This window comes from Phoenix dactylifera, chromosome 1 (genome assembly GCF_051530095.1).
Source record: "Phoenix dactylifera cultivar Ajwa chromosome 1, Ajwa_hap1_PhDact_Kaust_v1.1, whole genome shotgun sequence".
NCBI classification, from domain to species: Eukaryota; Viridiplantae; Streptophyta; class Magnoliopsida; order Arecales; family Arecaceae; genus Phoenix; species Phoenix dactylifera.
Genome location: NC_143190.1, coordinates 32,813,054 through 32,839,776, shown reverse-complemented (window position 1 = coordinate 32,839,776; position 26,723 = coordinate 32,813,054). Strand labels below are relative to the sequence as shown.

The window sequence follows — 26,723 nt, the reverse complement described above, 5'->3', positions numbered from 1 at the left end:
CCCTGATCTGTTTTCTTCAGCTCAAAAATTCTTCAATAAATTCATAAAATTATGGGAACTTGCCTAGACATTTCTTAACAATATTCTTAATTAAACACATGAAATCCTCAAGTAAATTGTTAAGATAAATGGAATTATACTCTAGTGTTTTGTATTCATCAAAATCCATTAGGGGGTCAACACCCAATTATCACCACCAATGCCGCAACCACCATCAATGAAAAACTCACCCCTTCTACCTTCCCTCAGTGGAGGGCTCAATTTGAAGTATTACTCATTGGTTATGATCTCATTGACTTTGTCACTGGTAACAAAAAATGTCCTGCCATTAATAAAATGAACTCCGCTGCTTCCAAAGCCGCGAACACCCACTGGGTTCGCCAAGACAAACTTATCCTCCATGCAATTCTTGCCTCCACCTCCACCACTATTACCCCACTCCTTGCTGCATACAAAAAATCTGGCAATGTTTATTGCGGTAGCTAGACTTGAGTTGTCACTTGCTTGTTTTCTTCATTTTCCTTGATAAGTTCCTTTCTTGCTATTTAGAACATACCATACTGAAGAACAGCGAAACAGAAATTTCTTAAACACTGGGATTATTATTCATCGAATGACATTGCGAGACAAGGAAGTCGGTAATTTTAATGGAGAGACTTGTTGAGTACTGAGATAATGTCACCAGGCCTGAGAAAGTTTTTCTTTTTTTGAAAAACATGCCTGAGAAAGTTAAGGAAGCATTTACAAAAGAACGCTGGAAAGATGACATTAATGCTTTCTCACATAAATCCTAAAGAAAATGAGCATCAAATAAATGTATCTCTTTCAAAGAAACAGAGAGACTTAGCAAAACTGTTGTCTAATGTAATGTAATCCAGACTCTGGTCAGAGTTTAGACCAGTTTATTTTCAGGATCAGACAAACCAATGAAAAGAAGCAATTGTTTGCTGTCAAGCAACAAAAGAAGCCATCCAGCTCACACATGTTCATCAGGCAGAAAGTTTCACTATATCTAATTATCACCAATCTGTTACATATTTCAGTCTCCCCATGATATCCTCCTGCTGCCACAACTTTTCAGAACAATGCTTTAAGGGATTTGTAGATAATTAAAGAGATAGACACAGCTTGAAGGCATTATCGTTAGATGCTGTGCTAATTTGCCACTCATGGGGTTCTTGCAACCACAAATGCCTTATATTCCAAGGAGTTGTTCCACCATCACTGTTATGGAGGAGTGCATGCCCCAGAAGTAGACCCAGGCTGCACAGACAGAGAAAAAATATGTTAAGAAATTTTTTATTCCTTTCTCCAAATTTATTGCAACTTACTTGAAAATAAATGTCATTGCATCACAATCTCCTTATTTGCATTGCTGTTATGCTGCCTTTTCCTAAAATTAACTAACTGGAATTGCAGTTTAATGCAAGCATTTCTACATCTACCAGAGTCTTATTTATGAAGAGGAATCTGGGTGCTATTTAAGGTTAGGTTTTCCCAAATTGGAACCATCATTAGATCATATCTCAGTCTTTCTATCCATGTCTTGCCTAGGCTCTTTCTAATTTATAATGAATCATAAACTATATTTTGAGTAATCCCCTACATAAGGTCTGTCCCCTTTCTATGCTTTACATGTCCGTATCAGCTGAAGCAAACTCTCCGGTATTATCATTTGCAACAACTTAGATCCTTGTGTAATTTGGTCATTACTAAATTAATCCCTCCTAGTTTGATCACCTCCCAATTCAATCCAGTTTCTGCTTAAACTCAAGCAATGCTTATGGGCCCCTCAAATATCCAACATTCAGATCAATACAAGGCCTTATATTGTCTTGAATAACAAACTACTAAACTTTTGGGGGATTTTTGTCTTGAATAACTATTGCATTCCTAAAACACAAATTCAGAATCCACATGTTATATAACCACTGCAGAGTTGCCTGATTCCATCAACAGTAGCATGCCTCTGAGTTGCAATAGACCATATTTTGATATGACTAATTCAAAAACCGTTCCACCATATCTAATAAAAAGGTCGAGAAGGTAACTTTATTTATGATCAATGAACTTTATGTCACTGCATGCTAAAGTAGTGCAGTAAGTATATATGCACCACTTAAAGGTTGCGACTGAGACCCTTGAACAGTGCAGATGTGTGCTTGGAGAATACACTTCTAATCAACAGTTTGTGTTAGCAGGTATGCTTCAAAGTAAGGTAAATTTCATAAGACACCACTTAGCATTGGACATAAAAGTGCCTCAAAATTCATGCCTTTTTATTATTTGATTTATCTATGGGATTACTGGAACAGTATTAAGCTACTGGCACATCTTAATGACATTTGGGCAAGAAAATGGAATCCATCTGGATTATGTTAGGCATCATGCAATCTCCTTCATAGTAGATCTTACATGTGTCCTAAATATGGAGTTCCATTCATATGATTATCGTGTTTAGCTATGGTGATAGATTGGGCAATCACCTGCTGCAACTAGTTTGAACTGGATTTGCACCAATAAGTTTAAGTCCATTGGATCCATATTATACTCCTTTCAACAGTTATAAGTTTGAAATGTTTTAAGAACATAAAGGGCAGAGGCACAAATGAAGATCTTACAGTGCAGGCATGGACATCATCACAACCACACAACAGCCTCCCGTTAAGCATGTCTGTCGCCTGAAATGCTCCCCCTCCCTCACTCCTCTGCAGTCAAAATAAGCTGAGACCTTAGAATTTCCTTGTTCTCTCATGGTATATAGAGTCACTGAAAACATCACTAGTTAGCGACAAACATTAGAATACAGACTCCATCCAATACTCCAACTAAAGGAGCATTGTTTACTAGACATGTCTCAAATGACCCAAGCAAGGTCAGATGACATGTATGATTACACAGCTTCAGTGCATGCCATATTCTGCCCTGGTATGGAAACAGTCAAAAGATCTGTTGCCCAAGGTGACAAGCCAAGAGGGGGGGGGGGGGGGGTGAATTGGTTTCTCTTAATTTTAACTATCTTACTTATGTTAATTGATGAGTTAGTGGAATTAAACAAATCACAATACAAACAACAAGAAGTATAGTGGTTCGGTGCTCTCCTAAGCACCTACGTCCACTCCCCAAGCGACCCTTGGGAATTCACTATAATCCCGCGGATTACAGTTGGATTGTTTTCCGGGCTCACAATCCAAAAACCTTTACACTTTGGTTTTCCGGGTTCACCAAAAACCTATGTTGGTTTTAGACAAGCCCCAATGGTTAGAATTCAAAAACTAGCCGTTACTCACTGTTGGAAGGACAAAAAGTACTTTTGCAGAACTAGCCGTTATGCTTCTGCCCGTGCTTGGGTCGACTCAACCTTTTCTTGGGTCGACCCAACTTTCACTTGGGTCGACTCAACCTTTCCTTGGGTCGACCCTCTCAGAACCACAGAAACTTGTAATTCAGCCTTCCTTCACTTGGGTCGACTAACATTTCTTTGGGTCGACTCAAGATTCAGTTGGGTCGACTCAACTTTCACTTGGGTCGACCCTTTCAGGGTTTCCAAAGAACCTATTCTGTCAATGTATTCTGTCACTGCCTTTGGGTCGACCCTCTCAGTGTTTGGGTCGACTCAAGCTTGGGTCGACTCAACTTCCTCTTGGGTCGACCCTCTCAGTGTTTCCAGAGAACTATTTTCTTGAGGCTTGAGGTTTGGGTCGACTCATGCTTTCCTTGGGTCGACCCAACTACTGTTCATCCGCGCCATTTTTGCAGAAGTGTGCCAGATGCTTTCTTTATGTGCCGGGGTCGACCCAATCAACCTTGGGGTCGACTCAATCCACACTTTGCTGCAACTCAAGGTTAGACTCATCCATATAAACAATGAAATGCATCTTTATCTTATTATACGAATATAATGAGAGTAACAGACTTATAAATGAAGTATCGAATTAACTTGTAACATACTCTTGATTATTGCTTGTTAATCATCAAAATAATACTATCATCCTCAATCTCCCCCTTTTTGATGATTACAAAATATAGAGTATGAGCCTATTAATACTTATCTTAAAATCAGTTTTAAAAGGGCTCAAGTTGCTGAATTTCAGCTTTTCAAATATGAGAGTGAAGTCTCCCCCTATTTTATCCAAATGCTTCCAATTTGACTTTTTGAATTGCTCCCCCTTTCATTTATATTTCATTAAAGACGAAACTTCAAAAATTTGAGATAAAGCATGAGTTTCAGATTATGTGTGTGAAAGGTATGTGCCAAATTTTGAAATTCTATGTGCCAAATTCTGAAATTCAATAGAAATTTTAGATTTGATCATTTTCATTGTTACAAATTGCTCCCCCTTAAATGTATATGCTTTCCTATTATAATTTTCAACTTGTTTGACAACTTATTTCTCTTTCTTACACAACTTATAATTTTCAACTTGTCTTTCCTTACTTCTTCCCCTTTTTGTTATCATCAAATAGGTGCATGGGAATATACACAATAATTAACAAACATTTAAACTTCATTGATCAAAATAGGAACATTTTAGTACAATTAATGCCAAAAACAAAAACAAATACAATGTTCCTCAATCAAAGTTTAAAATACATGATCAACACAAAATACATATGAGAACTAGATACATATCCTAGGCTCTAAACAGAAATACTAATATCAGCCTAGGGAGTATCTAATGGCTGTGATCTAGTCCTCATCCTCCTAGTATAAGTGGCGAGGGGAGGTCGAGCCTGATGAGACTGAGTCTGGCGTGGAGCACGGCGAGCTGGATGACTCTGTGCCGAAATCTCTGACTCAGCTGCCTGTGGCACAGATGGTCCATGAGTTTCTCTCTCTCGCCGTAGAGCTCCTATCTGCTCTCTCAGATCACTGATCTCAGCAGACATGATATCTAGTCTGCTCGTCAGCCCATCAGTGATAGTCCTCGCCTGAGCTGACATAAGCTCAGTCATCCTACTCCAGAACTCATCTGTGTCTCCGGTAGGAACAGATGACGATGGTCCAGCCTCTAAAGGTGCAGTAGGATGATCCATATGCTCCTCATCCTCAGGGATAGGGTCTCCAATATCTGGTGCATCACCCTCTGGTGCATCACCCTGAATCCCTGCTCCAGCACGAACATCACCCTCTTGGGTCCCATTTCTCCAAGATTGTGAAGTAATCTACTGTTTGGAGATGATTGGAGGAGATTGGAGAGTGGAAAATAGGGTTTTCGGAAGAGGACAAAGTGTAAACAGTGCCCTAGATAGCTCACTGGTCCCCCTTTTAACAGTGGGGTCCCGACGTTGGGTCGACTCAAGAATTTTCTAGGGTCGACTCAACGTTGGGTCGACCCTATTTTGGGTTGGGTCGACCCAAGTTCAGAAATTTTTCCTTTCTCTTCCTTTTCGCTTCTAAAAATTTTTCTTGCTTCCAATCCTTACAAATTCTTTCTGGGACAATGATACATGAGTAAGGAATTTATAGATGACAAGTTTGACTCATATTTCATGGGTTTTTAGAAATGGGAGGAATGTATCATGAGACTGCTTGCTCCCTTTTATATCTCTTCAATAAAAAGGATCACATATGCCTAATTCCCTCCTTAGCGTGCAGAATCTATCTTCACTCAAGGGTTTTGTGAATATGTCAGCTAATTGTTTTTCAGTGCATATATGCTCAATACATATGTTTCCATTCTGCACATGATCCCTAATAAAATGATATCTTATTTCTATGTGTTTGGCTTTAGAATGCTGAACTGGATTTTTAGTGAGGTTGATGGCACTAGTATTATCACACTTAATAGGAATGTTATCTAGCTTAACTCCATAGTCCTCTAGTTGTTGCTTAAGCCATAGTACTTGAGCACAACAACTGCCAGCAGCTATATATTCAGCTTCAGCTGTCGACAGTGCCACTGAATTCTGCTTTTTGCTAAACCATGATACTAAGTTGTTTCCTAAAAATTGACATGTTCCACTAGTGGTCTTCCTATCTAATTTGCATCCAGCAAAATCAGCATCTGAGTATGCAAGCAAATCTAGACAGGAGTCTCTTGAGTACCATAATTCTATGTTCGTAGTTCCTCTTAAATATCTAAGGATTCTTTTAACAGCACTTAAATGTGACTCCTTAGGATCTGATTGGTATCTAGCACATATTCCTACACTAAACACGATGTCTGGTCTACTAGCAGTAAGGTAGAGCAAGGATCCAATTAGTCCTCTATAAAGCTTAATATCAATACTCTTTTCTTTCTCATCTTTGTCTAGCTTACTAGTAGGATTCATTGGAGTGCCTACTCCCTTATGATTTTCATTCCCAAACTTCTTTAGTATTTTCTTTGTATACTTAGTTTGATGAATGAAGATACCTTCTTTAGTTTGTTTGATTTATAATCCTAGAAAGAACTTTAGTTCTCCCATCAAACTCATTTTGAATTCTCCGTGCATTAAATCAGCAAATTCTTTGCAAAGAGTATCATTTGTGGCACCAAAGATTATGTCATCTACATATATTTGTACCACTAATAGATTTTCGTCCTTTCTTTTGGAAACAGTGTTTTATCTACATTTCCTTTACTAAAGTCATTATTTAGTAGAAATTTGCTTAATCGATCATACCAAGTCCTAGGTGCTTGCTTCAATCCATATAATGCCTTATGTAGTCTAAACACATGATTTGGCAATTCATGATTCTCAAAACCAGGAGGTTGCTCTACATATACTTCTTCCTCTATAAAACCGTTTAAGAATGCACTTTTTACATCCATTTGATACAATTTGAAATCCATGAAACATGCAAAAGCTAGAAGTAATCTAATAGCCTCTAATCTAGCTACAGGAGCAAATGTTTCATCAAAATCTATCCCTTCTTCTTGATTGTATCCCTTAGCTACAAGTCTAGCTTTATTTCTTATAACTAACCCATTTTCATCTAATTTATTTCTAAAGATCCATTTTGTTCCAATTACAGAGTTATGCTTTGGTCTTTCAGTTAATGTCCATACATTACTTCTTTTGAATTGATTTAATTCTTCTTGCATGGCATTTATCCAATTGGTATCTTTTTCAGCTTCTTCATAAGTCTTAGGTTCTAACTGTGAAACAAAAGCAAGATAATCATTTAAATTTTTAAGAGAGGATCGAGTTCTTATCCCTTGAGATGGATCACCAATGATTAAGTCTTTAGGGTGTCCATATGCATACCTCCATTCCTTTGGCAAGTTTTGAGATTGTGGTGGCACGCAATCATCTCCCTTATCTTGAATTGGCACATCATCAATATTCACCTTTTCAAAGTTAATAATTCCTGTATCATCATCAAGAATATTTTCTTTCCTAGCAGACTCACTATCAGACTCATCAAATATGATATTAACTGACTCTTCGACTACAAGAGTTCTTTTATTGAATACTCTGTATGCCCTGCTAGATGTGGAGTATCCTAAGAAGATACCTTCATCTGACTTGGCATCAAATTTACTTAGATACTCCTTGCCATTGTTTAAAATGAAACATCTACATCCAAATACTCTAAGATATTTAGCGGTTGGTTTCTTATTCTTCCAAAGTTCATAAGGAGTTTTCTTGGTTATAGGTCGTATTAAAACCCAATTTAGAATATGGCAAGCAGTGTGTTGCCCAAGGTGACAATCCAAGAGGGGGGGTGAATTGGGTTTTTCTAAATTTTAGTGCTTTTAAAAACTTTCGTAATTAAGTGCGGTGAATGCTTTCATAAATTACTTGAATGAATTAAACTAGAGTAAAGATGAAAGATAATGCAAGAATAAGCATAAGAACAAGCACAACACAAACACAGCGATATATAGTGGTTCGGTGCACCCCAAGGCACCTACGTCCACTCCCCAAGCGTCCCCTTGGGAATTTTACTATAACCCCTCGGATTACAGTAGGATTGTTTTCCGGGCTCACAATCCAAAACCTTTACAATTTGGTTTTCCGGGATCACCAAGAACCTATGTTGGTTTTACGGGCTCACCAACAAACCTTCACAATTGGTTTTACGGGCTTACCAAGAACCTATGTTGGTTTTACGGGGTTTCCAACAACCTACGTTGGTTTTACGGGCTTACCAACAACCTACGTTGGTTTTACGGGGTTACCAACAACCTACGTTGGTTTTACGGGCTTACCAACAACCTACGTTGGTTTTACGGGCTTACCAACAACCTACAATGTTGGTTTTACGGGCTTACCAACAAACCTTACAACAAGTAGTTTTGACAAACAAAAAGAAAGATTCAAACTCCTAAATGAGCATATAAAACAATATAAACTACAAAGAAGAGTTAGAAAATATTTATCGCTTTGAAGTGGCTTCTCTCTTCTTTGTCAAGGATGCTTCACTTCTTCAAGGGAGGATGGAGCTCTTGATGCCTCTTTGAAACTGCTCAACCCCTTTCTTTTGATTCTTGAATGAAGCACTTGGATGAGGCTTGCCTTGCTAGGGTTCTCTCTTGAATGCACTTGATGTATTTTCCCCCAAGGCTTACTTCTTCTGATGAATACTCCCTCTTAAATACTTCTCCAACCTCCAAATAGTCCTTTCTGACCGTTGGATTAAAGAAACTAGCCGTTTATAGCCGTTGGGAGTCCAAAAAGCATTTCTGCACAACTAGCCGTTATGTTCAGCCCGTGTTTGGGTCGGCTCAACCTGTCCTTGGGTCGACCCAACTTTGCCTTGGGTCGACTCAACCTTTCCTTGGGTCGACCCTCTCAGAAAACACAGAAACTTGAAATTCAGCCTTCCTTTCCTTGGGTCGACCCAACCTTTCTTTGGGTCGACTCAACCTTGGGTCAGCTCAAACTTTTCTTGGGTCGACTCAACCTTGGGTCAGCTCAAACTTTTCTTGGGTCGACCCAACTTTCAGAAAATTCAGAATCTTGAATTTCAGCCTTTCTTCACTTGGGTCGACTCAACCTTTCTTTGGGTCGACTCAAGGTTTACTTGGGTCGACTCAACTTCTTCTTGGGTCGACCCTCTCAGTAAATCCAGAGAACCATTTTTCTGTCTTGTTTTGGGGTTCTTCATATTTGGGTCGACTCATGCTTTTCTTGGGTCGACCCAACTCACTGTTCATCTGTGCCAATTTTGCAGAAGTGTGCCAAATGACTTCTTGATGTGCCGGGGTCGACCCAATCAACCTTTGGGTCGACTCAATCCACACTTTGCTGCATTCTCAAGGTTAGATTCATTCAAATAAACAATGAAATGTATCTATATCAATTTATACAAATATACTGAGAGTAATGAACTTATAAATGAAGTATCGATTTAACTTATAACATACTCTTGTTAAATGCTTGTTAATCATCAAAATAACACTATCATTCTCAATCTCCCCCTTTTTGATGATTACAAAATAAAGAGTATGAGCCTATTGATACTTATCTTAAAATCAGTTTTTGAAAAGGGCTTAACTTGCTGAATTTCAGCTTTTCATATATAAGAGTGAAGTCTCCCCCTATATCATTTAAATGTTGCCAATTTGACTTTTTGAGTTACTCCCCCTTTCATTTATAATTCATTAAAGATGAAACTCCAAAAATTTGAGATAAAACATGAGTTTCAGATTATGTATCGAGGTGTGAAAGGTGCGTGCCAAATTCTGAAATTATATGTGCCAAATTCTGAAATTTGATATAAATTTTTGAGTTGATCATTTTCATTGTTGCAAATTGCTCCCCCTTGGATGTATATGCTTTCCTATATGATTTTCAATTTGTTTTACAAATTATTTCTCTTTCTTTCTTTACTTCTCCTCTTATTACTCTTTCTTTACTTCTCCCCCTTTTTGTTATTCTATTTACTCTAAAGATATCTTTACTTCTCCCTTTACTTCTCCCCCTATTACTCTTTCTTTACTTCTCCCCTTATTTCTCTTTCTTTACTTCTCCTTTCTTTACTTCTTCCCTTTTTGTTACTTTATTTACTCTAATTTATTTACTCTAAAGATATCTTTACTTCTCCCCTAAAGATATCTTTACTTCTCCCCTAATACTCTTTCCTTACTTCGCCCCCTTTTTGTTATCATCAAAAAGATACATGGAAAAAGATGCAAAAAAAATAACAAACTTCAAACTTCATTGATCAAAATAGGAACATTTTAGTACATTCATGCCAAAAACAAAAGCACAATGTTCCTTAATCAAAGTTTAAGATACATGATAAACACAAAATAAATATGAGAACTAGATACATATCCTAGGCTTTAAAGAAAGATCGTGAGACTCTCCCGGATAGCTTGACTACGGCTCTCTTGGGTCCCATTTCTCCAAGATCTTGAAGTATTCTACTATTTGGAGATGATTGGAGAAGATTTGAGAGTGGGAAATAGGGTTTTCGGAAGAGGACAAAGGGTAAACAGTGCCCTAGATAGCTCACGGGTCCCCCTTTTAACAGTGGGATCCCGACGTTGGGTCGACTCAAGAAACTTCTTGGGTCGACTCAACGTTGGGTCGACCCTATTCTGGGTTGGGTTGACCCAAGTGCAGAATTTTTCTTTTCTCTTCCTTTTTGTTTCTAAAAATTTTCCTTGCTTCCAATCCTTATAAATTCTTTCTGGAACAATGATACATGAGTAAGGAATCTATAGATAACAAGTTTGACTCATGTTTCATGGATTTTTAGAAATTGGAGGAATGTATCATGAAACTACTTGCTCCCTTTTATATTTCTTCAATAAAAAGGATCACATATACCTAATTCTCTCCTTAGCGTGGAGAATCTATCTTTACTCAAGGGTTTTATAAATATGTCGGCTAATTGTTTTTCAGTGCATATATGTTCAATACATATGTTTCCATTTTGCACATGATCCCTAATAAAATGATATCTTATTTCTATGTGTTTGGCTTTAGAAATGAGACATTTAAGATGTGAGCCAAAAGAGATCTCTAACTGTAGATTCCAAAGATATTTTTCAAATCAAGTGTAGATGGAATCTTTTTCAAGTTATTTCAAGAAGTTTCAAGAATAATATTCAAAGAAAGGCACGGATGAAAATCCAACTTTTTTTTTAATATATTAAGTATATAGCAAAATGAGAGCAATCAAATTAATTTTCAGAGTATAGTATAAGAGCAGATAAAGATCAAAACTTATATGCTCGAAAAATATAAAATTATGTTGAATCGTTAATTCTTAATGACTTCAAGGTTCTTTCATGATATAAAAGTATTGGGGCATAGATACCAAAACATGAATTTATGCAGTGTAGGATACATAAAATTCAGGGCTTTGAATGTTCTTTTAAAGCTCTCTTAAAGACTTTCTTTTACTTCTTTAAAGATCATAGCATCAAAATCAATTAAAATGGATTGGCTCAGGATTGAAACACTAAAGTGCAAGCCAATAAGAGATCATTAGTGGATTCCAAAGTAAATTTTCAATGCTAAGACAACTGGAATCCTTTTCACTTAGTTTTCAAAACAAGTGGTTTACAAATTAAGTACAGATAAAAATCCAACTTTCAAAAGATATTCAATGAAGCACAAAGTTTAATACCACTTTACATTTAGTATTCTTTCTCTTATCTCTAGTTGTGAATTTACATGATTAAGTTCTATATGATCTCTCCCTCTGAAATTTTCTTTCTCCCTCTTAATTAATTAATCCATAAAATTCAAGGTATGCATCAAATTAAAGTAACTTTAGGATAAGATACTGAATATCTAAAGCTCCCCCTTAAAAGATGCATTCTTCTTTAATTATTCTTATCTTTTGTTGAATTTCAGATTTTAATGATAAACGTGAATAAAACTGAAACTTTATGATATCAAGAATGTAGAGTGATCTAGAATTATTCAAAATTTATAGCAATCACTCTTTTTAATCTTTTAAGAACAAGTTATGCTTCCTCTTAATCTTTGAGAAAATGTACTGAAATATTAATCAGAAAATGATTCATTTGAAGCTCAAATTCTTTCAAAAGTATTTACATTTTCTTTCTTTTAAGAATCATTTGAGTGAGCTGAAATATTTCTAGACTTAAGATCATTCACTCTTTTCTTAAAAATAGTTTTTTTTTTTTTATGGAAGCATTTAATTATGCAGGAGTGTATATTCAAAGTATTAATTTCTTAGTCATAGTTTTTCAGCAATGAATATATGAAGCACAATAAATCTTTTCAATATTAAAATAAAATCATATATTAAAAATATTTGTTTGCAATCAAGATCATCGAAAGACACATCATTCAGACCAATATTGGTACACTTTGAAGATAAGAAATGATATGTTTCAGATGCGTATCGGGGCAAGCAATCAAGGCATCAGAATTATTCTATTTTTCTTAAGCTGTAGTTTTATCTAGAAATTCATATTGAGTTTAAGCTTTTATACAAAATCAGATTCTGAATTTCATAAAGATTCTCAAGGAGGCTTTCAAAGTTGTAATTTGAGATATGTATCTTCACATTGTAGCTCATCTTAAATCATTAAGATTGAAAACACATATTTCAAAAACATTAGAGCACATCCAGAATCTTTGTAATTCATATTGAATTTTGGTACAAATTGGAGGACATTATGTACTAATGTTAGGCAAGTTGAAAGATAAATTATAATCAATTCATTCTGCCTAATTTGCAAATTCAGATTATCCTTTTCTTCTTCTTTTTATAAATATATTCAACTTTCAGATTTCAAAGTTGATCATGAACGACAAATCTAAAATTTCTTTCAAAAATATTTTTAGAAAAATTCTTTATGTAATTTTTCAAACATTCAAGCATTGGAACCGATTTAATAAGAAATTTTATTTTTGATCAAGAGAGTACAAGAGAAATCCAACATATCATTGATGAGTATAGAATACAAGTAAAACAATTTTCATTAGGCTTTGAGGCACAAGTTATTTCGAAGTCAAAGGTGAAGCAAAAACTTGTATACAAAGTTAAAGCCTATTCCAAATTATGAGTGTTATAAAGAAAAATAAATTTGCTATTGGTAGAAACATGTTTCAATCAAATTATTCAAGCATGAAGCATTTCAAACTGAATATTGAAAATATATAATTCAAAGTATGCAAAACATAACAAGCATGTCATGGATCAAAATCAATTCTTTTCAAATAAAATTTTTTTTTTATTTAAATACAATTTAGCACTGATTTTATCCTTAAGGTGTGTTTTCAAGTGATTGAAACTTCATTTGATTTTTCACAACCTTCTTATATATTTTCATTTATTTATCATTCATTCCCCAAATTTTTAATTTCTTTCTTTAACCATTCAATGAACATTTTGATTATCTTCATTTATTTTTCGGTTTTACTTTTCTATGCTCTATATTCTATTTGCTCCCTATCCGGTGGAGTTGGAAGGGGCACGAGGTACTACCACTAGCCTCCCTCTTGTGCCGTCCCTAATATGCCCTACACCGAATAGTTGGGTCAAATAGTGCCGGGTACTACCACTAGCCTTCCCATTGGCACCATCCCTATAATGAGCAATGTAGAAATGTTAAACTGTTCTCTTTAGCAACAAGATATTCACTCCAAACTCTCCCTAGTTAAATATAATTAATTACGGATTTTATCCCTTCCAAAAGAATGTTCACACAAGTCTCACAAATATGCTGAATATATTATGCTTGCGCTGCTTTTACTTAAGATTGGAGTATTTACTTAGCTTTTACTTCTTCTGAGCAATGTTCATTTTCTTTTTCTTTATCTCTCTCTCTTTTTGTTATTTTCAAGTAGTTACATGAAAGAGCAGAATAAAGAATTAATCTAATATGCTGCATATAAATATATATCATGCAAACAGCATTTTCATTATGCCCAATGATTCATAGCTTATCACAAGTTATTTTGAATTAGAAACTTGAGGCATAAACTTGTGTATTTCATGGTTATGCATTATACAGGCAAAAGTGAACTTCAATTTAATCATACCATGAAACAATTATCATTAGCATGAGAATGAAGCATGATATCAAGAAGATTAGCAATTAAATATTTAATCATGCTACCATATAATTTTAGACTATTAATTTTGCTCAACTAACTCACAAGAGAAGGGTTTAGATTACCAATGCATTTAGCATTCTTCAAGCCAAATACCTTTTAGATTCTTTACACCCTTGGCTGAAGAAAATCTCCTTTTTTTTTTGTTTGCAAGGGAATGTTTATTGTATCTTTCATCGAGGTGTCCTTCAAGTTGAAATTTCTTGCTCATAAATCCTGTATCATTAATGAAATCTTTTTCTTTCTTGAAGGAAAGTCATTAGTTTCTTCAAGATACAAAACATTCATACAATATATTTCTTAGCTAGATGACTCAACATAAGATATGACAATAATTGAATATTAAGTCACTTTACTCAAGAGATTGTCTAAATATAAGCAAGCACAAGTCACTTGAACTAAAGAGATAACTTCATTAAGTAAAATGGTTCAAGGACAAGCATGTGAGGCAATAGAAGGATTCATCAAGGTCAAAAAAAAATTTTTATTTTCAGAATTAATTTAGCTTAGATTCTATTTGCTTAAGATAATTATCAATAAGATATACAAGTTGAGTTTTAATCAAATTATCTTAAACAGTTGTTTCTATCAAAAATTTTGATTATGATTTAGTTTTCAACACTAATAATCATGTTTCAGGGAGTTGAGCAATCTTCTTTTAGAGCAATTAGGATTTTATTTTGACTTATGAGTGATAGTTTAAAAGAATTAATATTCATGCTTTAAAAGATTTTTATGATCAAGTTAAGCATGACATGTTACAATTAATCAGTAGAATTTGAGATAATTTTAGAGAAAGATATTAATCATGGATACAAAGATTATGCTCAATGAAGTTTTAACATGAAGGCATGAAATCAGCATCTATCATTTATACTAGAGAGAAAATTTAGATTTTGAAAACTTGAAGGAGAAAGTTATACATATTCATTCATTGTTTTCTTATCATCATGCAAGCACTAGAAAATTTCATGCTAAGATCGTGTAGATAAGATTTGTCATACATACAAGGCATTTAATAAATATTCAATAGCCTAACTGAATTTATAAAGTTAAGCATATCAAGACATAAAATGACAATTTAAATTACATTCACAAATGATGAAATAAAATTTATTTATAAGTCACGTGCCATGGCACCCAATTAAGAGTTTCACATGAGTTTCAAGGGCTGCTTTGACACATTTGCAAGATAATCTCAGTTTTTCATTTTAGGTACCCAAGCTTGCTTGGGTCTTTGGGAGTTAGTGCATATGGTTCCTTTTGGAATCCAAATCTGTTTAATTGTAATAATTTTATCATTTGATTTGCTTGTATTAGAACCATAGGTAAAGTTTTTATGCCCAATCTTTTTATGTTTGAAATAAGTTATCTTATTTGATGGTTTGCTTGGCGAATTGATAACCTTTTTCTTTAGGGGTTTATTATTGAGCAAAGGAATCCAACCAAGTCTTGATTTATCAAAAACAGCATGTTGGCTTTCAAACATCGTTTTTAATCTTTCTAAACTTACAGTGAATTTGTTAATAAAAGATTTCAATTGGTTAACTTCTTCACTTAAGTTTTGATTTTCTTTAATTAAATTCTGATTTTTCTGAATCAATTCTTCCGAATTTAATCTTAAGCGTTCATTCTCAGAGTTTAATTTGTCTCTCATTTTAGCGGAAGAATTTCTTTCTTCTGACATTTCCAGATTTATCTTTTTAAGATTTTTATTTTTCGTAGCTAATTTTCTACATTCACCATACAAATCATGAAAAGCATTTAATAGTTCATCATAAGAGAATTCTTCCTGAAATTCATTAGGTGTGAAATCAGATTCAGATTTTACCTTATCTTCTTGTGCCATAAAGCATAAGTTAGTTACCTCTTGTAGTTCTTTGGAGCTAGTATCATTATTGTTGCTCCTCACTTTCATTTTCTTGCTTGACTCTTCCTTGGTCAAGGCTTTCTTGCTTTTTATCTCTTTCTTCCTTTCTTCTTGCTTCCTCTTCTTCTTTGTCTTTAGGAAGCTTTTGAATTTTTCGGTGTTTGGGTATGGATCCTTGTTTTCATCACCGAATTCTTCATTTGTTGTTCTTTCTTCCGGATTGGGAGATTCAACATCGTTTTCTGCAGGCTCACTGTTAGTATGTAATTGAAGCACATGTGAGCTAATCTGAATATTGTCATAGATATTTTCTAAAGTATCCCAGATTTCCTTAGCAGATAAGCATGCAGAGATTTTATTAAATTCAGTTTCATGGATAGCACAATATAGTATGTTCATAGCATTAGCATTCAATTGTGCTAAGTCTTTTTCATTAATAGTGTGAGAGAGTGAGTGAGGGCCTCTGGTAATGATGTACCATAATTCATAGTTTGAAGCTTGAATGAATATCCTCATTCTAGCTTTCCAATAAGTGTAGTTTGTGCCATTAAATAGAGGTGGTCTATCAATTAATTGTCCCTCTCGTATAGAACATCCCACTTGGGTTGTCATGATCTTTAACTCTTGATTGTGAGATCAATGGGTACTATTAGAGCACCTTGCTCTGATACCACTTGTTGCCCAAGGTGACAATCCAAGAGGGGGGGGTGAATTGGGTTTTTCTAAATTTTAGTGCTTTTAAAAACTTTCGTAATTAAGTGCGGTGAATGCTTTCATAAATTACTTGAATGAATTAAACTAGAGTAAAGATGAAAGATAATGCAAGAATAAGCATAAGAACAAGCACAACACAAACACAGCGATATATAGTGGTTCGGTGCACCCCAAGGCACCTACGTCCACTCCCCAAGCGTCCCCTTGGGAATTTTACTATAACCCCTCGGATTACAGTAGGATTGTTTTCCGGGCTCACAATCCAAAACCTTTACAATTTGGTTTTCCGGGATCACCAAGAACCTATGTTGGTTTTACGGGCTCACCAACAAACCTTCACAATTGGTTTTACGGGCTTACCAAGAACCTATGTTGGTTTTACGGGGTTTCCAACAACCTACGTTGGTTTTACGGGCTTACCAACAACCTACGTTGGTTTTACGGGGTTACCAACAACCTACGTTGGTTTTACGGGCTTACCAACAACCTACGTTGGTTTTACGGGCTTACCAACAACCTACAATGTTAGTTTTACGGGCTTACCAACAAACCTTACAACAAGTAGTTTTGACAAACAAAAAGAAAGATTCAAACTCCTAAATGAGCATATAAAACAATATAAACTACAAAGAAGAGTTAGAAAATATTTATCGCTTTGAAGTGGCTTCTCTCTTCTTTGTCAAGGATGCTTCACTTCTTCAAGGGAGGATGGAGCTCTTGATGCCTCTTTGAAACTGCTCAACCCCTTTCTTTTGATTCTTGAATGAAGCACTTGGATGAGGCTTGCCTTGCTAGGGTTCTCTCTTGAATGCACTTGATGTATTTTCCCCCAAGGCTTACTTCTTCTGATGAATACTCCCTCTTAAATACTTCTCCAACCTCCAAATAGTCCTTTCTGACCGTTGGATTAAAGAAACTAGCCGTTTATAGCCGTTGGGAGTCCAAAAAGCATTTCTGCACAACTAGCCGTTATGTTCAGCCCGTGTTTGGGTCGGCTCAACCTGTCCTTGGGTCGACCCAACTTTGCCTTGGGTCGACTCAACCTTTCCTTGGGTCGACCCTCTCAGAAAACACAGAAACTTGAAATTCAGCCTTCCTTTCCTTGGGTCGACCCAACCTTTCTTTGGGTCGACTCAACCTTGGGTCAGCTCAAACTTTTCTTGGGTCGACTCAACCTTGGGTCAGCTCAAACTTTTCTTGGGTCGACCCAACTTTCAGAAAATTCAGAATCTTGAATTTCAGCCTTTCTTCACTTGGGTCGACTCAACCTTTCTTTGGGTCGACTCAAGGTTTACTTGGGTCGACTCAACTTCTTCTTGGGTCGACCCTCTCAGTAAATCCAGAGAACCATTTTTCTGTCTTGTTTTGGGGTTCTTCATGTTTGGGTCGACTCATGCTTTTCTTGGGTCGACCCAACTCACTGTTCATCTGTGCCAATTTTGCAGAAGTGTGCCAAATGACTTCTTGATGTGCCGGGGTCGACCCAATCAACCTTTGGGTCGACTCAATCCACACTTTGCTGCATTCTCAAGGTTAGATTCATTCAAATAAACAATGAAATGTATCTATATCAATTTATACAAATATACTGAGAGTAATGAACTTATAAATGAAGTATCGATTTAACTTATAACATACTCTTGTTAAATGCTTGTTAATCATCAAAATAACACTATCATTCTCACAGTGCTTATAGCTTCAGCCCAAAAGTACTTTGGAAGATTTGACTCGCACAACATCGTGCGTGCCATTTCTGCCAATGTTCTGTTTTTCCTTTCAACAACTCCATTTTGTTGAGGCGTTCTAGGTGCTGAAAATTGATGTGAGATACCGTTTTTATTACAAAATTCTTTAAAGTGTTGATTTTCAAATTCAGTTCCATGATCACTTCGAATTGCTACTAAGGTGAGCTTCTTTTCATTTATGATGTAATTATAGTGTTTCAAGAATTCTGAAAATGCTTCATTCTTATGTGCCAAAAATGAAACCCATGTATATCTTGAAAAGTCATCTACAATAACTAGTCCATACTTCTTCCCTCCTAGACTCGCAGTTCTAGTAGGTCCAAATAAATCCATGTGTATGAGTTCAAAAGGCCTAGTTATTGATACTATATTCTTTGATTTGAAAGATGATTTAGTTTGTTTTCCTAATGAGCATGGTCCACAGATTTTGTCCTTTTCAAAAATCAATTTTGGCACATCTTTTATTAATTCCTTCTTGACTAGTTTTGATATTAATTCCATACTAGCATGTCCTAGTCTACGATGCCAAAGCCAACTTGTTTCATTTTTCTTTTCTTCATTAGTAATTAAACATAATCCATTTTTCTTGCCTAAATCATGAAGATCTACCATGTAAATATTTCTTTGCCTTTGTCCTACTAGTACAATGTTATTATCTTTAGGATTTATGATTATGCATATTGATGCTTCAAATGTGACTTTAAACCCTTTATCACAAAATTGACTTATGCTAAGTAGGTTATGTTTCAAACCCTTAACTAATAAGACATTTTCTATGAAAGTAGATGGAGTAATGAAAATTTTACCCTTTCCAATGATATACCCTTTTTCATTGTCTCCATAGGTTACTACTCCACCCTTCTTAGATTCCAAGGTGACAAATTGATCTACGTCACCGGTCATGTGTCTTGAACAGCCGCTATCTAGATACCATCGTTTTTCCAATTTATTAGCTGCAAGACACCCCTGTAATAAAGATCAAGAAAGAGCTTTAGGTACCCAAACTATGTTGGGTCCTTTAGGGTTAGTACTTGATGTTTCTTTTGGAACCCAAACTTTCTTGAATTTAAGCTTATGATTATTACTCAATTTGTTTTGACTGGACTTTCTATAGTTACATTCATATGCTTTATGTCCTAATTTATTGCAGCAATGACAAGTAATATTTTCATTTTTAGCTTTTACAAAAATGTTCTTTAAGTATTTTTGTTTTCTATTTGTTTTATATCCTAATCCAGCCTTATTATATACAGCTTTTTGACTATCAAGAATCATATTTAATTTGGTAGAACTAAGTGTAAACTTATCTACTAAGGATTTATATTTTTCAGCATCTTCTTTGAACTTGACATTTTCAGCAATTAGATTCTTGGTTTCATTTGTGAGTTTCCTACTTAATGTTTCATAGTTATGAGATAGTTTTAACTTATCTTTGATAAGAGATTGATTTTCTTCTTTTAGAACTTTATTTTTATTGATTAGTTTTTTATGTTCTTCCATGAGTTCTAAAAATGCATCATGTAATTCATCAACAGTAAAATCACATTCAAGTTCAGAATCTACCTCATCGTCATTGGCCATATGACATATTTGGGCCATCTCTTAATGATCTTCCTCTTCCGAACTTGACTCCTCAACTTGATTAGTCCCTTCATGTGTGACCTCAAGTTTGTCCCAAATTTCTTTTGCAGAGATGCATGTAGATATTCTATTGAATTCACTTACATCTAATGAACAGTAAAGTACATTAATTGCTTTTGCATTTAATTGTGCTAATCTTCTATCACTTTCATTCCAATCCATTTCTGGTTTGGGTATGATAGTGCCCTCTATACTAATTGTGGGTGTGTGAGGTCCTCTAGTAATGATATACCACAATTCATAGTCTAAAGCTTGAATGAATATCCTCATCCTAGCTTTCCAGTATGTGTAATTTGTGCCATTAAATAGAGGAGGTCTATTTGTGGATTGCCCCTCACTCATAGAACATCCCACTTGGGTTGTCATGATCTTTAACTCTTGATTGTGAGATCAATAAGTACTATTGGAGCACCTTGCTCTGATACCACTTGTTGCCCAAGGTGACAAGCCAAGAGGGGGGGTGAATTGGTTTCTCTTAATTTTAACTATCTTACTTATGTTAATTGATGAGTTAGTGGAATTAAACAAATCACAATACAAACAACAAGAAGTATAGTGGTTCGGTGCTCTCCTAAGCACCTACGTCCACTCCCCAAGCGACCCCTTGGAAATTCACTATAATCCCGCGGATTACAGTTGGATTGTTTTCCGGGCTCACAATCCAAAAACTAGCCGTTACTCACTGTTGGAAGGACAAAAAGTACTTTTGCAGAACTAGCCGTTATGCTTCTGCCCGTGCTTGGGTCGACTCAACCTTTTCTTGGGTCGACCCAACTTTCACTTGGGTCGACTCAACCTTTCCTTGCGTCGACCCTCTCAGAACCACAGAAACTTGTAATTCAGCCTTCCTTCACTTGGGTCGACTCAACATTTCTTTGGGTCGACTCAAGGTTCAGTTGGGTCGACTCAACTTTCACTTGGGTCGACCCTCTCAGGGTTTCCAGAGAACCTATTCTGTCAATGTATTCTGTCACTGCCTTTGGGTCGACCCTCTCAGTGTTTGGGTCGACTCAAGCTTGGGTCGACTCAACTTCCTCTTGGGTCGACCCTCTCAGTGTTTCCAGAGAACTGTTTTCTTGAGGCTTGAGGTTTGGGTCGACTCATGCTTTCCTTGGGTCGACCCAACTACTGTTCATCCGTGTCATTTTTGCAGAAGTGTGCCAGATGCTTTCTTTATGTGCCGGGGTCGACCCAATCAACCTTGGGGTCGACTCAATCCACACTTTGCTGCAACTCAAGGTTAGATTCATCCATATAAACAATGAAATGCATCTTTATCTTATTATACGAATATAATGAGAGTAACAGACTTATAAATGAAGTATCGAATTAACTTGTAACATACTCTTGATTATTGCTTGTTAATCATCAAAATAACACTATCATCCTCAAGATCCTATCTGATCGAACGAATATTTTCCATACAACCCTTGCAGTTTTCTTGTCGGTACGTGTATCTATATAAGTTCCCTTACAGCAATCTATAACACTTGTTACCTAGCTAAGTTAAAAGTATGACAAACCTAGAACCAACTAAAAGCAGAGAGCAATGTGTTTGCACATACCTTGTAGTAATTGACAGCCACAAAATTTGCCCATCGATTACCAGCAGCACCATAACATGTGTGGAGCATGTTAATGAGGTCTGCTGAATTATCTACACATGTTCTTGATTTTTCTGGTATTGTTCGAAAATAGTTCACTAGAACTAGATATTTGCTTGCATCACTGAGAGTTGAAGACTCGGCCCGGTTAAAGCATGTCCCAGCCTTCATTCCATCATCGCCATCTATGTAACAACCAACAACAGTGTACAAGAAATTTAACAGAGTTGAAGGACAATCATGTAATAGAATTTTTCAAATGAATAGTAGATGAAAGAAGGCACATGCCATTGCTTGTAATTCATTTGAAACACCAATAACAGCCTTCGGATTTCTGCCGACTGAGAGTTGGGGCATTTGTACCATTATAATATGATAAATCCTAGTAGCAGATCTCCCTAACTCACCAAGAAAATATTTTTGATTAAGTGTATTGACCTTTCGACTGCAAGTCCTATTCCATTAACATTGAAGAACTATGTACATGACAAAATGTGCATTATATGGCACTACTGACACAAGAGAACATGCATTGAAGAAGAGGAGGATTTTTTTTGCTTACACTGGTTTTCAACCATGTAGTTCCATTGATAGGCAATCCCTTCTGTATCTTGTTTGGATTCGATAGATGTGAAGACGATCAGGCGGTGATTGTTAGAAACCATGTCATGTACAAGGGGCCAGTCCTCACCGTTCTGGGGCATGTTTGAGACTGGAAACCAGTACTCTAACAAACCTGATTCATTGAAGACCTTTGTTAATCCGTTTGCTGCCTGAACATAATCTTCTAAGATCAATGTAACAATCTCAGAAGGATTTGTAGATAGGAACGCTTCAATCTCTTTCATAGTATCAATGGCTGGTTCCTAAAATAATAGATTGCTTTAGTTGGCTGACCAAAAAAAGTAGCTATGCTCTTTATTACTTAAGTATCCAAGTAAGAAAAATTTTGCAATGTCACACCCAATATTATAAAATTAAAATAATGAACACTTAATAGCTAATAAAGGAGGTATTAGAACAAGGAATAATGCAATGATAAATTAAGAAAAAAAGACGTTTAGCAAGGCAAGACTTTGATGGAAACAGAACAGCGAATCATACTGAAAATTTCTTCTGACAACATAAGCATATGATGGCAGCCTAATTTATTAGCAAGCCAGCTACTAAAGATGACAAACAAGACTTACAATCTAGAAACAGAGTTGAATATATTGAAAAATAAAAAATAAAAAATTAAGATAAGTGGAATGCTTATGATAGAGAACTGCATGACTATACTCACGAATGCTGTTATGTTGAAGCATTTCCCTCCACTTGAGTGGCACAACCACACATCATCTTTAAAGTCATAAGTATCCAACATCAAGGCTCGGACACCATTCTAGACATCAAAGAATTTAAACAAGAGAATGATGTTTTTCTTTTGAAAACAAACTTCAACAAAAAATAATTGCAAATTAGAGAAGGATCTACATTTAACTGCTGGGTAAGAGTGTCCTCTTGGTTCGTGAAAGCATTTCGCGGAACTCCAGTATGTGATGGTTCCCCATCAATTGCATAAGAGTTGTGCGTAGTGAGATATGCATACTTATTGAAAGGCAATGAGTTATTCTGTGGCAAAGAAACAGAAAGAACATAATTATCAGCATGTGGGAACACTATAAAAATATCGAGCAAATTCTCTAAGGTAGAAAAAAATAACAAAGAAAGTCCTTCTTTTAGCATGTAGGATTGCAATTTGGAGATTTGATATGAATGATCATGAGATGAAAGGGTATTTCATCATCCGATGGGAGGATACAGTACTATGACTGAGCATATTGTGGTATGACTAATCACAAAGTTTTTCTATAAAATATTCATGCATAACATAATATTAAATATATGAACATGTGCAAACAAGTTTCTTGGAAACAGAGTCTTTCTTCCAGAGAAACGAAATGAGTATCTGCTTCAGACTTTTGTCTAATAAAATGCATGGAAGTGAGCATAAAAAAGAGTCTAGCTAAAATACCAAAGAAGCTCTTTGAGATGAGAAGTAGCAAGGGAGTAGCATACTGATACATCATGGAATTATATGCTCTCTAATTATCTAATGGACCCAATAAAAGAGAGAGAGATTGAGATGTGGCTACCAAATTGGCATGACAAAGTCATGCAACGGGGTTCATGGGAAATTACTTGTGTTGGTTTAAGAGATAATTTCTTGCCAAGTTAAGGTCTTACCTTTTGTCATCAACACAGTTACAGGTCCTAGAGAATGGAAAGCCAATGGTTATCTTTTAGCAAACAAAAATTATATTGGCAGATTCTACTGCCAATAATCAATGGTGAGAAAAGTGTGGTACTTTCATTAGGGAACAGCAGACCTTACTAAACTTTTACCCAAGGTTCGCTGTACCGGTCGGTACCGAGCGTACCGTACCCGTACCGATGGGTACCGGTATCGGTACACCAATGTCGGTACGGTCGGTACCGAGCGTACGGTACCGTACCGACACTCGGTACGCCTATACTAGTGCGGCACCGGTACGGGGTTCGGTACCGGTACGGCGAACCTTGAGTTTTACCTCTCATATTTACTGGTATTAAGCATGCAAAATTAGTTTGCAGTGGAGAACTGGAGATTGATGCGAACATTCCGACAGAAGTGATTCTTTCTTTCCTACCAGATTAGTTCTTTTTTGGGGAAATACTTCTCCTCCCATGAAACAGAAAAGGCTTCCACATCGGAGGCCTTCTAGTCCAAGAAAGCAGGCAGATTTAGATTATTCTTATATGGTTGTCTGGGAAAATGTTGAAAAAAAGGGGTTGATAAGGAATTACAGAAGAAATTTTCTAGTACATAAAGGATTTTTTTTTTTTCCAGAGTAGGCACTGCAGAGAAAACAAGATGACCTAAAGATGAAAGAGTTGAATAGAACTGTCAAAGGAATTTAATATGAATAAAGCATACTTAGAGAAGTTGACATGATATTAGAAAGTATGGATGACCTATTTTACACTGAGATTCAAAAGGGAATCAGATTGAATTGCAGATGCCTTAAAAACTGACAGAAATGAACAAAGAACATTCTGAACAAGGTTCCATACATTCAACCAAAGGGTTGGTGGCAGTTCTCTCTATGTACATGCGCATAAGGATGTGCGTGAGAGAGAGAGAGGGGGGGGGGGAGACAGACATGTTGAGAAATCATCAAAAGTAATTTTCAGATATAACATCAAATCACAAATTTAAGATGCAAAGCAACAAGGCAACAATGCAATCTAATGACTTGCTACGAGGACAACCCCATGCTGCTCGCAACCGTGATTTGGTTGCATATTAGGTAATTCCTAAAGAAAGTCCATGGCATCAATTGTATTTGTAATGGGAAAAGAAATCTGCGGAACCTTTGTTAGGAAAAAGTAGCAAGGAAGTAGAAAAATCAAGATATGATACAGTTGGTTTTGAATAAGTTGCTTGCTTGATTGTTAGCCATGCATACCGAGATAGAGAATCAAATCCCATTTGCTTGTTTGCCCTAAGTTGATAAGTCGAATCGAGTCCAATCCTTCTTCATATTAGAACCTAAATTTGCAGTAACAATACTAATGAAAGATAGTAGGAGAAATATCACATGTACCTGAGGTAAAATTCTCCAATGATGCAGCAATATTTGGTTAAGATATTTAAAAAAACATTTTTAAGCAAAAAAAACTTGAGAAAACTCATAACTGTATCCATTTAGTTGCATAGAAAGGAAACCAAGTTTGAAAGGACAACTTCAAACACCTAGAGTATGATATCCTCTTCTAATACTCATTCTGACATACTTATCAAGATCGCTGCACATCCAATTCCTCATTCACTTTGCGACAGGCAATCAAAGGAGGAAGATAGTCTACTTTGTTTGAGACAAGAAACAAGGAAGAGATAAGCAGAATTAAACTACATGAGTGGGGAAAAAGAGTACCAATAACTTGAATTGGTCTGTGATTGCTGACCTAACACACCTCGAACCCGAGAACCCTTGGGAGCAGGAGAAGCAATACAATCCGGCTTCACAATCACTGTCTGAAGAGCACTCATCAAGAAGCTGCATATATAATAGAATTTTTCCTCAAGAACAATAAAAATATTGTAGCAAAATTCCTTCTTAAAATCCAGTGCAAGCTGGTATTAGTGTATTACAACTGAAATGCAAAGGAATTCTAACCTTAGATTCTCCATTGAAGCAGCCAATAAAAGCCACCAAGATGAGTACAAGCATGCTCTTGAGAAGGTCCATTTGAGAAAGTGGGAGAAACTCCAGGATGCTGCAGGAAATATGTAGCCAAAGCGGCAGGGACTCTTTAGTACCCTTGCATAGAGAAGGAAGGTTGAGATTAGATAATGTGAAAGGAGGAAACAAATCTTAACACCAAATGCTGGCTGAGAAGCCAAAGCCAGGTACTATTGTGATGTGCCGGGGGTACCATATATGGTGTATCTTTTCTTTCTTTTTGCATCCAACAAATATTATTCTACCATGAATGGTGAAAAGTTGGCAACACAATGAAGTCGAAAGAAGAGGATGAAATCAAAGTTTTTCTACTGAATTCCTAGCCTTGTACACCAAGGAACAGGCACATCGATCCTGATCCAGAGCTTGAAATGGACCGGGTCTTATGGTCCACAAATGTGGACCAGAGTAAAAGGTACGAAGAAGGCTTTCAACGTTAATGTTGGAATTTTTCCAGAGGCTGGGACCCATGTCAGAGAAGCGACTTCCTCCTCGTCGGGAATAAGGAAGAGGAGACGAACAAATGCTGTCTAGCATGATCTTGGGGAGTAGCGGTTAGATATTCTAAACGTAGCAGCTACGTGCAGAAATGGGGAGAAAGAAAGGAGCAGCACAAAAGACTTTTTTTTTTTTTTAAGTTTTTTTTTTCATAAATATCTTCTGAAAATTTAAATTTACATAAATATCTTTTTAAAATTTATATTTATTTTTTATTCTCATAAAATGCTACACAAATATTCTTAATACAATGGTTCTGTTATTAAAAACTATATTTATTTTAATTAAAAATAAAATAAAATTTTGAAATTATTTTTTTGTCTTCCATCGCTCTCTTATAAATATTTCTTTTTCCACATCTACTCAGTAAAAATATTTTAGTTATTTTAATTTGAAAGCGTTA

General features: G+C 35.9%; 1 protein-coding gene across 9 annotated transcripts; it reads right to left on the bottom strand.

Annotated features, from left to right (window-relative positions):
- Positions 1–763: 763 nt before the first annotated feature.
- On the bottom strand, positions 764–26,171 carry LOC103722255 (PI-PLC X domain-containing protein At5g67130-like). 9 transcript variants are annotated; one of them, XR_015987319.2, is made up of 11 exons: positions 26,016–26,171; positions 25,757–25,900; positions 25,514–25,636; positions 23,031–23,168; positions 22,840–22,938; positions 22,117–22,420; positions 21,843–21,952; positions 21,516–21,739; positions 14,077–16,103; positions 2,622–2,708; positions 764–1,263 (listed from the first exon to the last, which is right to left on the bottom strand). XR_015987319.2 is itself a non-coding variant. In XM_039126119.3 (9 exons), the coding sequence occupies exons 1-9, from the start codon at positions 26,046–26,048 to the stop codon at positions 1,228–1,230; spliced, it is 1,188 nt and encodes a 395-aa protein (XP_038982047.2). In that variant the 5' UTR covers positions 26,049–26,171; the 3' UTR covers positions 764–1,227. The 9 variants fall into 9 exon arrangements, 3 of the variants coding, with proteins under 3 accessions (XP_038982047.2, XP_088578404.1, XP_088578410.1); XR_015987320.2 differs by having other exon boundaries at positions 14,077–16,092; XR_015987321.2 differs by lacking the exon at positions 2,622–2,708 and having other exon boundaries at positions 14,077–16,092.
- Between the last annotated feature and the right edge of the window lie 552 nt (positions 26,172–26,723).

Bases quoted from the DNA above. Each gene is read 5' to 3' on its own strand.
- LOC103722255 (XM_039126119.3), bottom strand. From the start codon at position 26,048: ATGCAAAAAGAAAGAAAAGATACACCATATATG. The intron at 25,901-26,015 runs GTACCCCCGGCA...TCTCTATGCAAG, and splicing joins GAAAAGATACACCATATATG to GGTACTAAAGAGTCCCTGCC. The intron at 21,740-22,116 runs GTAAGCAAAAAA...GTTGTTACATAG, and splicing joins CTACATGGTTGAAAACCAGT to ATGGCGATGATGGAATGAAG.